The sequence below is a fragment of the Perna viridis genome, chromosome 8 (genome assembly GCF_037379345.1).
Source record: "Perna viridis isolate PV_CMFRI_1.1 ecotype Kerala chromosome 8, ASM3737934v1, whole genome shotgun sequence".
Classification (NCBI taxonomy): Eukaryota; Metazoa; Mollusca; class Bivalvia; order Mytilida; family Mytilidae; genus Perna; species Perna viridis.
This window is the reverse complement of record NC_142452.1, coordinates 42,999,562-43,016,437: the sequence shown is the minus strand read 5'-3', so window position 1 is coordinate 43,016,437 and position 16,876 is coordinate 42,999,562. Positions and strand designations below refer to the sequence as shown.

Sequence of the window (16,876 nt, the reverse complement as noted above, 5' to 3'; positions counted from 1 at the left end):
AATACATTTAAGCCAACACACAGTCTTTTTGAACTGATCTATTTTTCCTCAACTAAAACCCTGACAACAGCTAGTGTGAAAGCTCCACTACAAAGAATGGTGACAACTACATTGTAGTGTGAAGCCTCCAATACAAAGAATGATGACAACTACATTGTAGTGTGTAATCTCCCTTACAAGCATGGTGAAATCTAGTGTTAGGCCTCAACTATAAAATATGGTGATAACTGGTATACAGACTCCCCTTCAAGCATGGTGAAATTAAGTGTGAGGCCTCACCTATAAAATATGGTGATAACTAGTATTCAGACTCCCCTTCAAGCATTGTGAAATCTAGTGTTAGGCCTCACCCATAAAATATGGTGATAACTAGTATTCAGACTCCCCTACAAGCATGGTGAAATCTAGTGTTAGGCCTTACCTATAAAATATGGTGATAACTAGTATTCAGACTCCCCTACAAGCAAGGTGAAATCTAGTGTGAGGCCTCACCTATAAACATGGTGACAACTAGTGTGTGGCCTCCTCTACAAGCATGGTGACAACTAGTGTGTGCTCCCCCCTAAAAAAATGGTGACAGCAAAAGTGTGTGACCTCCCTGAAAAACTGCGACGATAACAATAGTGTGTGGTCTCCCCAGTATGCTATGGTGACAACTGGCTTGAGGCCTGAACTGGCAAATAAAGAGGAACATGTAATATAAATGCAGAAATGGAATTATGCGAAAAAAAGTTTCTCGCAATTTGCTTATTGTTAACATGCAAATTGAAAGAATTTTTTTAGGAATAGGTGGAAAAGAAACTATATCTCAGAGGAAATTAGAATCAGAATAACTGGAAAATTACACAATAGCTGGCGATTTTTCAGGACTCTTAATGAAAAAAAAACTGCAATCGTATCTATGAAACAGATTCCTACAAATCATTTCTACTTGTAATAATCCTAATGGTATCAAGTTATTAAGTACATGTATAAATTATACAAAAATGTACATATACTTGTAAACTTCCATGTCTTCAAATGTGTGGTCTTTAATTTGCTAAATACAAATAGAGATATATATCAGTTCCTGTAAGTTATAAATATATATTAAATATATATACATGTACCATACATGTATTTGTGACTTGACATGTTGTTTTTTATTGACTCTTCCAGCGGATGAACCTGTTGATGTTGTGAAAGATGAAGTAACAACATAGAATCAAATCACAATTTTTTGGATGACTAGTACATGTATATTGCCCCTTTCAAAAATTTGTAACAAGTTGGAAAAAAAAATTGATTTCTATACTAACACCATTGAAATCTTGAATCAGTCCCTGATTTTTTTCAAAAGGTTTCAGCTTGAATTCAATATCCCTTTTGGAATTTACTTTAAAAAGCCCCGAAATGAAAAATTGCACCTTATTTTTTTTTTTTAAATCTGGTAAGTGTGGATACCTCATACAATGGTGGAAACCCTCTAAAGAGAATCAAGAAGCTGTCATTGACATAAAGATTCATACACTTATAAATTTATATTGAAGTTATCATTGTATGGAAGCCATATTTTCTACAGATGCCTGACAACACTGACGACAGCAAATTTTTTGCAGTCAAATAAAACATGATTGTGGGGGCTTGAAATTTGGCCATGGTCTATGTTAGAAAATATCTTTTTTGTTACTGGGATATCATGATTGATTTCTTTAAAATGACAAACATACAAATAAAATCTGGTTAAGGTATGTGAGAACCAATATAATTTATTAATAATGCCAAATTTCAAGCTTGTCATACCATTTAAAAAAAAAAAAAAAGGGAGCTTGTCAAAGATATTCAGACAGACAAATTTTAAATTCCAAAAGCTGTTTGGTTTATACAGATTTCACTGTACACAAATCTGAGTACAGCACAGACATAGAGGAGTTTGCTTTTTTCACTTTCTGTGGTGAATTTGACAGACACCTGTTTTTTGTGCACAGAGACAGCCATGCTGAGTGGAAATGCTGGATGAGTTGTTGCAGACCTATTTAGATGAAATATCTACCCACATGCAATATACAAAGTGTTAAGACATAACAATTTATGTATAAATTCACACAAGAGGTTGTTTAATCTGTAAGTGGACCCACATGCACATACATACATGTACAAGTATAATAAAGTTGTCAACACATTTTTCCAGATGCTTATAGGAACAGGAAAAGTTTCCACAGGGATTTTCTGACTGATTTAAAGAAATAACATTTATTTTCGTAGAATTTGGTAAGGTTAGGCTGTCAAGGTTTATTTGAAGGCCAAACACATGAAGGTTGTCTGACTGATTTTTAAACGAAGTAATCATGTAAATGTTTTTTTTTAATGTTTCAACAAGACACTGACATAATGTTAGACCAAAACCATAGTAGTATGGTGTACATTAATTTCATGTTTACATACAATGAAACTTGTCTATACCAACCCCCTTTAGACTTAAGTACTGTTCTGTGTAAGAATCAGGCAATGGGTGGCACATCATTTCCCCCAATTTAGTCATTTTTGCCTAAAATATATTCAGTAAACAACCAAAAAGTTATTTAAGTATTTTCTGAAGCATCTGTGGTGTAGATATTTTTTGACTGCTCATACATGGAAAGAGTTTTTGAAAATTTTCCTGTCATTTATCCGTAGTGCATTTCAACTAAATTTGACCTATTAATATCTTAAAAAGGCAAATTTTACAAACACTTTGACAGTTATTTCTGGTGGTTGTCAGGTTTAACTAATTGGTTAATGCAATAAAATCTGTTTTTTCCTTCATGTGCCACACCTTATATATATTCTGCCCGATCCTTAGACGAGAAGTACTTAAAAATTAGTACAGTTTAGAAAGGTGTTTGGTTTAATCACCAAGGTTCAAAAATGAATTTCAGGTAATATTTACAGACATTAAAAAGTGCCTGGTTTAGACAATTTTCAAATTATTCAGGGTTCAGTTGGGACAGGTTTCACAGTCTTTATTATAATGAACATGTGTTCAAAGTTTCATTGTAATAGTTAGACTCATCATCATAGAAAAAAAGTTTTAACACCAACTTAATCCTTACGTATGGTAGTGAAAAGACAAACAGTGAATTAATGCTTCCAGGTTTCAGTGGAGGACAGGTTGCTCATTTATTTATTTATTCATTTATGTACATGTTATTTCGGTAATTTCATTTTCTATGCTGTGTGAGTCTATTTTCCCTGTCTAGTCTTTATCCTTGGAATTCCAAACCTCAAAATGCAGCTGCACCCTTAATACAAATCTGATAAGAAAAATGACTTCAAATAATTTTTAGATTCCAGGCTTAAAACACACTTGACATCCATTATCCTTTAAGTTCAGACAGTTTGGAAAATTGCCATTACAGTACATCTCAATTAATGTATAACATTTTATCACTTAAGGCAATGTTAATTTATCAAGGTTTAGAAAATTATTCATGTGTAGGGTTTTAGATGAAAAAAAATGACACATATTTGAGCACTGCACTTAAAATTGTAAATTTAAAAGGTCATGCATAAATACAGTACTATAACAGTTAATCTCTAATGCAGATAGAAGACTCTATACAGGAATAGTAATGCTATACAAAGTATTCACACAATTGAAAATAATAGTAAAAAACAACATAAATATATGATAGAAGCAAGGCTGTGTGGGGTCTCCCTGACACACACCTAATGAATGTTAAAATGATAGATCAGGGGTCCAAAAACTTTTAACGTGATTGACACCATAAGTTAAGTTGTTTCAAAGGATCATCTAGTTTTGTAGGCTATGTTAAAAGTTTAGCATTAAAGTTTTGTCAATGTCAGGTCTAGTACACTAGACAATGTCAATTTTAAGACTAGCACAATAGGCTGTGCTATCTTGGAGTCAAGCACAATATATTGTGTCAATGTTGTGCCTAGCACAATAAGCTGTGTCAATTTAGAATTTAGCACAGTAGGCTGTTTCAATGTACCACAGTTAAGATTTTGTCAATGTCAGGTCTAGTACACTAGACAATGTCAATGTTAAGACTAGCACAATAGGCTGTGTTATAATGGACTCAAGCACAATATATTGTATCAACATAGTGTCTAGCACAATAGGCTGTGTTATCATGGAGTCAAGCACAATAGAATGTGTCAATGTTGTGTCAAGCACAGTAGTCTGTGTCAATGTAAAGACTAGCACAAAAGGGTGTGTAAATATGGAATCCAGCTCAATAAACAGTGTCAATTAAGTGTTTAAAGCTATCACAGTAGTCTGTGTCAATGAAATGTAGAATCTAGCACAGTAGGCTGTACCAATTGTAAAGACTCTTCAATGTAGAATTTGGCACAGTAGGCATTGTCAATGTAAAATTTAGCACAGTAGTCTGTTACAATGTACGGTGTATCACAGTTAAAGTAGTTAATGTAAATATTTATGTAGAATCTAGCAAAGCATGCCATGTCAATGTAGATTCTAGCATAGTATATTGTGTCAATGTTGAGTGTAGCACATTAGACTTTATAACATAACTAATGTTGCTCATTTACTTTTATTTCTCAGGTTTATTTAATGTTGGTTAGTCCACATCCTTTGTTGTGTTTGTCTGTTTTCTCTGTCTAGTCTTTATCCTATGATTATACTCTTTTGATTTCCACTCCAACCTTGGTTCCTTGACGACTCTTTAAGTCTTTCAATTTTGTTTAAAATAACACTAATTTGGCATTAGAAATATAAATGGATGTAATATCTGAATCTACATTTACCTTGAAAAAAAAAGGCAACAGAAAAAATCTGGTGGTTTGGAAAACAGAAACCCAAATAAATATTAAGATTAAGGGTTATGGTTGTAGAACACAGCACAATAAAATATTTCAATGACCACATGTCTGCAAGTTTCATAAAAATCAACAGGTACATCAAGGACTGAAAAGGATGAAAACTGGTTCATCACTGAACAGCATAGTAACAACAGATAATTATATCTATTGTATATTTCTAATACCGTGGTAAAACATGTAGTTCTGACTCATCATGTCAGATTACAAAATATACATGTAGTAAACAGCAGGGCAGGGTTTTCCTTAATTTTTGCTGGAAACAACCAAAAACAGTTATGAACAGCTCAAAACTTTATAATGTTGCATACAGTTGTATAGAAAAATCTCAGTTCCAACAGGCCAAAAAATGTGCCTGAACCAAGTAATTTGTCCTCCAGTTGCTTCTTAGGGAAAACCATGCAGGGTCTGTCTTTTTATTCCAAAATGTATGAATATCTGCCAAGGGAGGTAAAACAATAATCAGTCAATCAATCAGTTAAAGTAACATTCAAGAAATCATTATTATTATTTATTTTTCTAACAAATTCACATGCACCTTTAAATTAAAGCTGATTGCCATTTCAAAATTATTCCAAAATCAATTGTAATAATCACAAAAAAACTACACATCTATAAATACTTTGGATTCCAAGATTCCTTCCCCCCCCACCCCCAAGTGACACTTGTAAAGATATTTCCACATTCTGAAATATCTCCATAAACTTATATCTCCAACAAAGCATTTTTTTGCTTACATGGTTTTGAACCCAAACCAAGAATAAATATTTCAAATACATGTACATGTAAGAACAATTTTATTTTCTCTTTCAAACACTCAACTGAGTTTTGAAACCGCATCATAGCAATCATAAGTCAAATTTACACGAATTTATTTTCACAAATTACTAAATATAGTTTATAAGTGACAACAGTGACAAGAATGACAATTGAATCACTTTGAGAATTGGGGCAACAAATTGGGGGGCTCTGAAAAAAAAAAATAGAAAACAGAGCTAAAGCTATAACCATTTATAAAAAAAATAAATTTAAAAAAAAATATACACAAACATTGTAGGGTTAATGTATGTTTATATACAATATCAACTAACAAGCAACAGAGTGCCCTAATACTCTGATTCCTGACCCTACAAGTCGTGCCCATAAAAAAAAATTAGTACATGGCACGAAATGACACTAATTCTACCATACATCTGATCTTTTATGTTCATATTTATATAAATCATCTTCATTACAGGGCCTAAATCAATAAACTAAAATAACCAGAATTTACGTTTTTAAACAATAATTGATCAAAATTTCATTCACTGATTGAGCCATTGTTTGTTTAAGGATGTCTGTCATATCATCAAAATATTGACACAAAATATTTAAATCATTTCACATCTTAAACCAACATTTTGAATTTAGAACATTCTTTAGAGTATTAGTCAGGGAAAGTTTTGGCATCTTACAATAAACTTAAATGTAGATTTAAAGAATCTGAGTGAGAACCCATTGATTTAAAATTCAAGCAAATTATTAGAATAAGAAAATAATGGAAGAATTACCTGTTTCTATATGACATAAAAGATATTCACTTCTATAAACAGAATATACAGAATACAGGTAAACACAAATAGATTTAAACTTTAATCTTATAATCTTGCAACACATTTTGAGATTAAACACCCGCTAATTTATCATTTTGAGGCTACAAATTTAGAGATAAATAAATTGAAAGGTGCTTATGGTAAAGCAGTTATAAATAAATGTCTATAAAGACTAAAATTTTTGCAAGCTTTGGTCTTATATACTGTGAAAGTACTTTTTAATTCATGGATACCAATTTCTGTGGATTAGGGAAAAAACACAAATTCAGGGATTCTTGAATTCTTGGTTTCAAGGTTTTCAGTATACACATCAATGGAAATCTCCTTTTCATTGCGAACCAAATTTTGTGGTTTGACCTACACATGAAAAACACGAAAATAGATACCCCAACAGCAATAATACTTTCACAGCAACTTATGTACTGATTAATGTAGATATCAGGCAGTCGATTACAGCAATGCATAAAATTCTGTGCACCCAGTTCTTCTGCCAGACACTTTAGAACTCTAACAAATAGGCTTCTGGAACAGGGTTATGTTGCTACAAGATTGAAGTCATCACAACAGAAGTTTTATGGTCGTCATCATGAACTCATGGATCGTTATGATATATCCATCAGCACCATGAAAACTGATTTATTCAATGGGTCATAGTTTTCCTTTCCTCGTTTGTCTACCCCGGACTCGACTTTTTATGAGCAACTCGGCGGGTGTTTCTAGAAAAGCAGAGAACGCTTACCCTACCGGTGCACCTTGTCCATGCTCCCAGTTTTTAGTGGAGTCCGAGTTGCTCATTTACTTTTGTTACTTTGTATGTATGATTTTAGTTACTTTATGTTCTTTGTTGTGTATGTCTGTTTTCCATTTCTGGTCTTTGTCCTTGGATTACATTCTTTTGATTACCGCTATAACCTTGGTTCCCTTGATTATTCTTTCAAAAAGAGTGGGGGAGTGTTATTTGGACAAACTTTCTTTAAATAAATATTGCAAAGCCATTTCTAGCAGTTTTAAAACTCTTTCACATCTAAAAGGGAGTTCATCAAAACCCTGAAAACCCACTCATTTACATGTAGTAACCAAACCCAAATGCTAACCCTAACCCCTAACCCTGTGTAAAATTAAAAAAAACAAAACAACAGAAAAAAATATTCTGCAAAATACATGAATCAATCAGTGGTCATGTCATGTAAAACTGAAACAATCATCAGTTTAAGGGAGGGTTTGACGGATCAATGATGGATCAGAAACTGATCGATGATCGATCAATGACCAATCACAATTATACATGCATGGATCAATTACAGTACTGTACCATAAACAAACCTAGATTAAAAAATATTGTTAATTATAGAGGGTGCGACACGCAAGAAAATTTCCTACCAATAACTCTTCCAAGTTCACCAACAAACGAAAAAAAACAAAAAAAAAAACATTTCAACATCTGCTTTCACTTCCCAACAAGACGGAAATAAAATGCTGGCTGTAGGCATTTCCATCTGGGAAAATTTATTATATAACATCTTGTTTTGTCTACAATCAAGGAAGCCAATCCAACGAAAGTCAGAGATTGCATGTACATGTAATTACACTTGTAAATACGACTGTTAATATTAACCGTTGCAGACCTACAGACGCATTTACAAGTAATACACACGTTTTATCTTTCTCAGTAGTAGGTTTACAAAAGTATTTACAAATTGTATTCACGTTTTATTATTTTGACTTTAGCGTACTCACCAGACATATTTTTGAAATTTTCGCACATTTTATTATCCTGCCTGAAGCAGATCTACATGTTCAAGACATATTTACAATTTGAACTTACATTTTTTTTATTCTGACTCTGAAGTGGACAGAACATGTATTCATGATATTTGAACTTATGTTTTTTTTCATTCTGACTCTTAAGTGGACAGAACATGTATTTATGATATTAGCTCACGTTTTTTCATTCTGTAGGTACTGATCCAGCAAGTCAATATCAAAACAATCTGTATCTAAACCAACATGTCCTATATTACGACCTGGAAAAGAAAAGGGAAATAATTCATAGAAGCAGCAAAATTTTAAAAAAAGCTAATCATAATATTAACATGGAATACAACAGATTTTTACAATTCTTTTGTCCCTTTTATTAATTGCACTGCTTTACATAAGTCATTAAAATGTCACAATGTCATTGCCAGGCACATATTCATCAGGTGGCCGACCCAACGTTGCCCCACCCCCCTAAAGTTAGGACAAAATATTTTTACAATGAAATTTTCATTTTTCACTTTTTGCTTGGCATTTTATTCTCTTTCACCCCTGACCAACTTGAAATCCTGGATATTCTCCTGAATGTCAAATGTCAAGGTCATAATACTAATGTCATGGCCATTTCAAAAGTGAAGCCATGGATTTAGTTTACTAAAAACTCTTATTGTTTGTTATTTTTATCAACAGTTTGTTGCCTAAACCTCAATTACTATCTATAGTAATATACAATAACAACAGTAGTTTTAATTGAGAAAAAAGCTTTACGAGGCTGTCCTTTGTAGAAACCAGGCAGTCCCTATGATATAGATGTCACATGGTAAATTTTATTCCACAGAATTTTTTGTTCCAATGTAATGTTTATATTATATGTATGTTAAATAGTAAAATGTTTTTTTTAATTGACAATGGATGGATCAGAAAATGATTTTAAAGCTCCCTATGAAAGCAACAAAATTTTGCACAAAATGAAAGAGTTATCTCTCTTTTTCTATAAATTTCAATGCTTTCAATGTAGTTCATTCTTCTTTAACCATCAAATACCAAACATTCAACTTTGAAAAGGATGCATTTGTGACATGTAATGGATGAACTTTCTTTGAAAACAAAATTTGTCATGTGCCACCAACTGCCTAATTTTTACAAAAATGCCCTCATAACAGCAAGCCTCAAACAGAATAGGTTCGGTTATATACAGTCAAAATGGCCATATAAAAGAATTACAAAAAAAAAAAACAAAAAACAAAACAAAACAAAAGAAAAAACAATAGGAAACTTTAATATTTAGTATAACTGGCAGCAACAGTAGCCTGATATAGAATTTAACAGACAGGATGATGGAATTATAGAAAAATATTAGTTCATGATCCGTTCTAGATCTTTTCAAAATAACACTGGATAATGCCTGCACATGCTTGCTGTTCAATCTCTTTTATACTGCAACTGTTCTATTTGAGCAATCAAAATGCATGGACTGTATATTTACACATGATATACGGTCACTGATTGAATATAACTTTTCTGTTGTGACATCATGAATGTTACATTGTTTTGCAGTTGCCAGGATGTAGGATGTCCGCCTCAAATAAAAAATACTTTTTTCTTTGCTTAAAACTTTAATTTGTTTAAAAGTTTGTTGCACTGTAAAGAGAATAAGAGTGCACTGACTTGACAAAAACTTTGAAAAACAAAATTTGGCTCAAACCAGTGAAAATGTTTCATGCCAAATCAGTGCACTGTTATTGTCTATATCTAGAAAATAATTCTGGATTGAATTGAAGTACATTTGTACCTATCCTTCAAAAAATATATTTCCTACATTTTCAATGTAACTGGGATAGCTTGGTAGATAATTTATCAAACAAATACATTCCTGGTACATTCTTAGTACCCTAGCTGCTCTGTCTACAGATGAAAGGATGTGAATGGATATCATTTGAAGAAAAACTAGTTTTCTAAATAATTTTACATAATCTGTTAACCCTTTGAACAGTTCATGTGGGAGATTCTACCCAACTGACCCTGTCTCATGTGGAAGATTCTACCCCATTGACACTGTCTCATGTGGGAGATTCTACCCAATTGACCCTGTCTCATGTGGAGATTCTACCCCATTGACACTGTCTCATGTGGGAGTTTGTACCCAATTGACCCAGTCTCATGTGAGAGATTCTCATGTAGGAGATTTTTTGTACTTAAAAAAATATAGTCATTTTAACCAAAATCCTTCCACAAATCTTTTTTTTTAATTTGAGAGATTTTTCACTGATTTTGTGGGCAAATATGGAAGGATTTACAGATATGGTTAAAATGGAAGCCAGCTATGCCAATAATTACAAGAGGCTGCCCTTGTGCAAAATTAACAGGTTATAGATATGTTTGGAATTTAGAAATGCCAGGGACACCCTATTAAGTCACCATAACGAAGAAACATGGAGAATATGTAAAGCAAGCAGTAAATAATTACAGAAGTATGGATGGACATGCAGATGGACAGACAAGATGACTGCATTATAGTACAAATTTACATGTAAGGTGTCAGCCTGGGAGCATTTTTTAAAACCACTAGTCATGCTTTGGAAAGATGCTCATAAAATAGAATAACTAAGTTAATAGAAGGGACTATAGGAGATGATGATCATATGACCTGATGATCTTATGACCTGATAGTGACCTGGATAAAGTTTATTAGCCTAAGTTTGTGCTACTGTTTTAACAAAGACATGATGTATGATGTACAGAACATCAGAACAAATTCCCAGTCATGTTCCAGTAGAAATTATGTACATAATGACACATGACAAATATTTATTACATAAATCTTCAACCATGTCTTATATGTGACAGAGAAAACTATCGGAATAAATCATTTTTTTCTTTAGACATTGAATATTCCTGACATGTTTCTAACACCTTTAATGTTTTCTGTGCAAGACACTCTTAAGAGAAGCCAGAAATTTACAAAAAGAGGCTCTAACCTTGGTGCCCTAAATATCTTTAGACAAAAAAAAGGGGGGAAATAAGCAATAAAGTCACTTGAAGTGTTGTCCAGTGAGTTAAAATCATCAGGTGATTATCCTTTATTATTGACTAACATTCAAATACTAGCCTAAATATGATTAGAACTGACAATACAATAAAAAAATAAGAAAGTGCCCTGATACAGGATTAAGCCGTCCAATATGGGATTTAGCCATCTAATACAGCTTTATCCTGTCCAATATGTCATATTGGCCACGCTAAAATACATTTTGGCCTAGGCCAATATGATGTAATGGACTAGTTAGTCCATAAATGTATAATTACATAATAATTTCCATATTGGCTGAGTTATCCTATACTAAAACCTCTTATTAATATTGTTTGACACCAGGTCTCTCTTTTGGTTCCCTTAATGTTGGTTACCATGGAGATAACTCTAGGGTCAACAGAAAATAAAATCTAAGCTTTATATTTTTCATTACTAATTAGTAAACTTCTTTAGTCAATTGTTTTCTATTTTATATACAATAAAGTATGGATTTATTTATTTATTGATATACTTACTGTGATTTATTAAAAAGATAATAAGATAGTACTTTAACATTAACTCCATTGGTTGTATCTTTTTAATTAAATAAAATTACATTACTGTAATTTCCTAATGAATTTTCTTACTTGTACTTCCAAAATCAATCATTATCAAAATATTGAAATTTAAAAAATGTAATCAAATGAATGATGAAACAAAGAAAAATATGATGAAAAGATACAAATAGTAAATACTTTAAAAGTTCACCAAAAGGTCTTTAACAAGTGTAAACACACAATAAGCTCTGAAAGGCCCAGGCAACAAAAGTGATCAAATTAAATCTGGTGAGTTTAATACATAATGTATATTACTGTATTAATATCAAAAACATGGGTCATTTAAAACCATTTACAATAATTAATATTTTAATTTCAGAAAAAACACACTTCCTGATTAGATAAACAATTTTCTCCATTATCTCATTTACCAAATTTTGTTTCTCAATTCTATGAAATCATGAAGGTTTTTTGATGATCTACTAGTTACATGTTGATACTACAAGTATTAGAAATTTTTCTGTTTATTAGAAATGACCTCAATGCCCATCAGGAACACTTGAAGACTACCTGTTTTGTACATGTATATCATTACATGATAAATCTCAAGCTGCGCCTCTAACAGTTTCTTAGAATGATCATGTGATGAATAGTGATCCTTATCACCTTACACGTTCATTCAGCCAGCGAAAAAATGTGATAAATCTCAAGCTGCTCCTGTAACAGTTTCTTAGAATGATCATGTGATGAATAGAGAACCTGATCGCCTTACACGTTCATTCAGCCAGCGTGTTTAGTTCATTCAGACAGCGTGTTTATTACATGTAGATTTCATGAAGATATCATTATGTTTTGTTATCAAAACATATCCATAAAGTTTAGTTAGTACAAAACTTATCTCCATAAACAGATTTAAAGATTTAATTCACACAGAAAGATATAATCAAGCTAAATTTATTACAGTAACAGACAACGTCATGTGATAATGAAAACTCACTAAAATGGTAATAACAATTACTGACAAAAACTTACATGTACAATATGGTTAAGAATGTGAATTTTGATGTGATCATAATCAGGATAACAGAGTAAGTATCATATAGTTGGTATTTGCTCACCAAGCTGATATCACAATCAGTGACCAAAACTCAAATAAGGGTCATGGCAGTGATCAAACAAGTGTTGATTAAAACTCAAAAAGCTCACTGTAATTTTAAACATTGTATAGTTTGAAACTGAAGACTCAAAATGGGTGATCTCATAATTGGTGGCCACAACTCAAAAAAAGCTCACTCAACAATGTAACAGTTCACAATAGAAAACATTGTTTAGTTCGTACATTTAACTCAAAACTCAATGTTCTGATCACACTATCATCATCAAATCTAGAAAGAAAGTCCACTGGTGTGATCGTAAACAGTATAAATATATTGTACAGTTGGTAATCCAAAACCCAATATGGGGATTTCACGATTGGTGATCCAGAGTCCAGCTCACTTATGTAATTGTAATTAATACATATATTTTAAAATTTATGTGTATTGTTGATAAATCAAACTAAATGCTGAAATATCAGTTGGATAGCCTCACTCAAGGCCCACTGTGTTGAACTATTATTTGACAAATAAAACTTGTGGTTAACAGAGTTTTTACAGATGGTTAATCAAACTTGTGGCTCAATGTATTGATCTTGCAGATAATTAATAAGACTTGTGGCTCATTGTTAAAGCTGGTTAATCAGACAATAGGCTCACTGTGTTAAAGCTGGTTAATCAGACAATAGGCTCACTGTGTTAAACTCTAATAATTGGTGATCTAAGACTGGAGGCTCATTCATTTTGTGGTGAACTATCTTATAAACTATATTTAAAGCTCTTTTCGGTGAGCTTAAAATTTACGAAGGCTGCAGGTCCAGTCAGTCTCCAATCCTGCCAAATTTCCATATTACACTGTATAAACAAACTTCTATTTGACCCCAAGAAATACATTTAGGAAATGAGGAAGACATTCTTATGTCTTTTTTACAGTAAAAACAAATTATACAAATTCAGGTCAACCATTCATGACCAAAAAACAATGTAGAACAAGCACATTTATGACCATGTATTGACTACATGTCTGATACCAGGTGTGTAGTGAAGGAAACAGCGAAAATACTTTCATTATTAGTACATAAAGGGCAGTCAACCCTGTACAGGTGACGGAAATAAGTTTCTGTGCTGCTAATTTACTGTGCAATCATTGTATATTATTGATGTAAAGTGAAGCCCTCCATTTTAGAATACATGTAGCTGTGATTCTGTACATAAAAACTATTCTTATGGGTATACATGAAAAATGCACCAGCAATTTTACATGTAACAGCAACAACCTTAAAACCAGATCAGATGACAGAAATTAAGATACATGTACATGTACAGGGTTTGACATTAAGTTCTTATAAACCTTGTCCTATTGGATAAGTTAATGAAAATTCTTCAAAATTAAAATCTTGGTTGTCCTTTAGTAAATGCATGTTAAAAAAAACAACTTGGATTCTTCCAGGTAAGTATAATACATGTATAACTTTTACTTGTCCAATAGGTAGTTTCACAGGTCCAATAAGACAACCTTTAATGTCATTCCCAGATGTATTTTTCTGTGCAGTATGGTAGTTACAAGTACAACCTACATGTATGTAAATATAGAATAAAAAAAGATAGCTAATGGCATGAATGTATCGAAAGTATATGTTTTTTATATGTGATTAAAAATTTTCTTTGGTCGCAAATGTATCTAAAGTACCTGTTTCAATGTTTTTGCGACTTATATAATCTTTCAAATAAAATCTAAGATCTAATTAAATCTAACAGTAGGTGTTATTCTGAAACCCTCCAGTTAAAAATTTCATGATCCCAACCTGTTAACTACATGTATATCTTAATTGCAATTTTAATATTCACATTTGGGAATAGGTAAAAAACAAATTTTCTGAGTACATATATTTCAACAAAAGAGTAATCAAGGGAACCAAGGTTCTAGTGGTAATCAAAAGAATGAAGTCCATGGACAAAAACCAGACACAGAAAACAGACAAACACAACAAAGAACATAAAGTAACTAAAACAACACGTACAAAGTAACAAACATAAATGAGCAACTCAGACTCCACTAAAAACTGGGAGCATGGACCACGTGGTAATAAAGAAAACTTTCTTTATTAACACATAGTTAGTGTTTTAAAGATCTATTAAATGGCGAAAGTACAAATGTAATTATAGAAATGGTGATAAATCAACTAGTACATGTAGTTCAATGCCAGAAGCTCATCAAAATACTGGTGGTCCTGTAAAAAATCAACTTACAGGCCAGTAATAACTTAATATGGAGAAATCTCCTAACTATAGTTCAAGCCTGTAGATCAAAAGGTTTATCACAAAGACCACTATTTTGAGTTTTGTATAAGTTTGGCGCTATATCTCCTCAGAATGTGGTGCCACAACACTCGGCAAATTACCATAGTCTGAGAAAACTCTGGTCATGGTGCCAAAGGAATTCTATTTTTCTGATCTTGTAGCCAAAAAAAATATTAATATTATAAACTTCTATGGTACATGTATTTCACTCCAATCAATGTCTGGATTTCATGACCATGACGTCAAAAATAGTTACAAATATTCTCAGACTAAATATTTCAAACTTTGTGGCGCCAGAGCTGAACTCCTTGTGAGGTAAGAAAGTCCAAAGAACTTGACTGGAACAAAAACTTGTAAAATAATATTGATTATAATCTTAAGGGGAGGTCATGGGTTGGTTTCTTATGTAGTCATTCCAAAGACTATTTGACTGGGACTCACAATTATAAGTCATAATTTGAGTGCCTGCCTGTGGACTGTTGCTTCTGTGAACAGGCACATTTGAAATTGGGCTCACCTTATCTGACTGGTACAAAGCAATATGATCATGACTGAAAATTCAATTAATCAATCATCAATCAGTTCCATTAAATCAATTACAGCACAAAGGCTATCATTTAAATTTACCTATTCTTAGATATTACCACATTTTTGTGTCATGTGACACATCTGTCTCACTAAAGTCACAACAAAAAATAGTGAGAGAATTGTATGTATGTCACAGAAACTGGTACACATATATCTGTGTAAATATTTTGTACCCTATCTCAAAAAAGGAGATAACTGATTTCTAGTATCAGCTTTTCATGAATGTACACTCAATGACGATAGTTACTAAAACAATCTGCTGTTTTAAACACTTGTAAAAGAAAAATAATAGAGAAAGATTACTAACTTAAGGCTAGAGTCTGTGAGAAAAGACTGATAGTGAATTTTTCGGAAGTATAGAAAATTATATCAAGCGTACATGTATGCTTGGTCTCCCCTCTTGAATATGCAAATTATATGAGTATGTATAACTAAATGACTCCCAGTTAACAGCATCTATAGTGTCATGTAATCATTATCTACATTTACATATCTTTATGTACACAGTGCATGTCACCATAATAAACAAACAACTAGGCTTCAGTGTACAGACTCCACGTTGATGTACTCCTATACAGTTAGAGTGGGGAAATGTCTTGGGCCCAAGTGGGGTCTGGGAAGGCTGGGCTTCACTACCGTCAACTACTAACAGACATCTACTAACACAATCCCCGTGAGGGGTGGTCATGCGAGATTGGAAAGGACAGTCAAGACCGTATAAACCACCAATCAGCATTCAGTGTATATATGTACTGGTACATTTGTAATAAAAGAACTTAGTGAGCGCTACCATATATCCCACATGTGAAGGACAAGTCAGTTTAAAGTTTATTTCCCACAAAATTTAAGGGCTCCAAATTTCATAGTAATAAGAATTTCATATTGTGTCATTAATACATGTACATATCAAGTTTCATGAAATTCTATCCAGTAGTAGGAGTGGTCAGTAGAAGTTAAGATTACATATACCTTCTTATGTGTAAATACAGTGATCAAGAAGAAACATGAATAATGAGTTCAATAAACATAAAAAACTTCAGTTTGGCCTGACAGACTACATTTTGTTGTTCACCTGAGCAGATAATAATTCGTAATTTTATCAACCCTCTCCTATTACTCAAAGATGGAAAGTTCAATAATGAGTTTCATCTCCAA

At 32.5% G+C, this 16,876-nt stretch overlaps 1 protein-coding gene across 2 annotated transcripts in view; it reads right to left on the bottom strand.

Annotated features, from left to right (window-relative positions):
- The window catches only part of LOC148610620 (myelin regulatory factor-like), a 105,745-nt gene that overhangs the window by 68,506 nt on the left and 20,363 nt on the right, over positions 1-16,876 (bottom strand). For both annotated transcript variants that reach the window (XM_088595830.1, XM_088595833.1), the window contains exon 2: positions 8,359-8,440. In XM_088595830.1, coding sequence (XP_088451956.1) covers positions 8,359-8,440 — 82 coding nt within the window. The remainder of the gene's footprint in view (positions 1-8,358; positions 8,441-16,876) is intronic.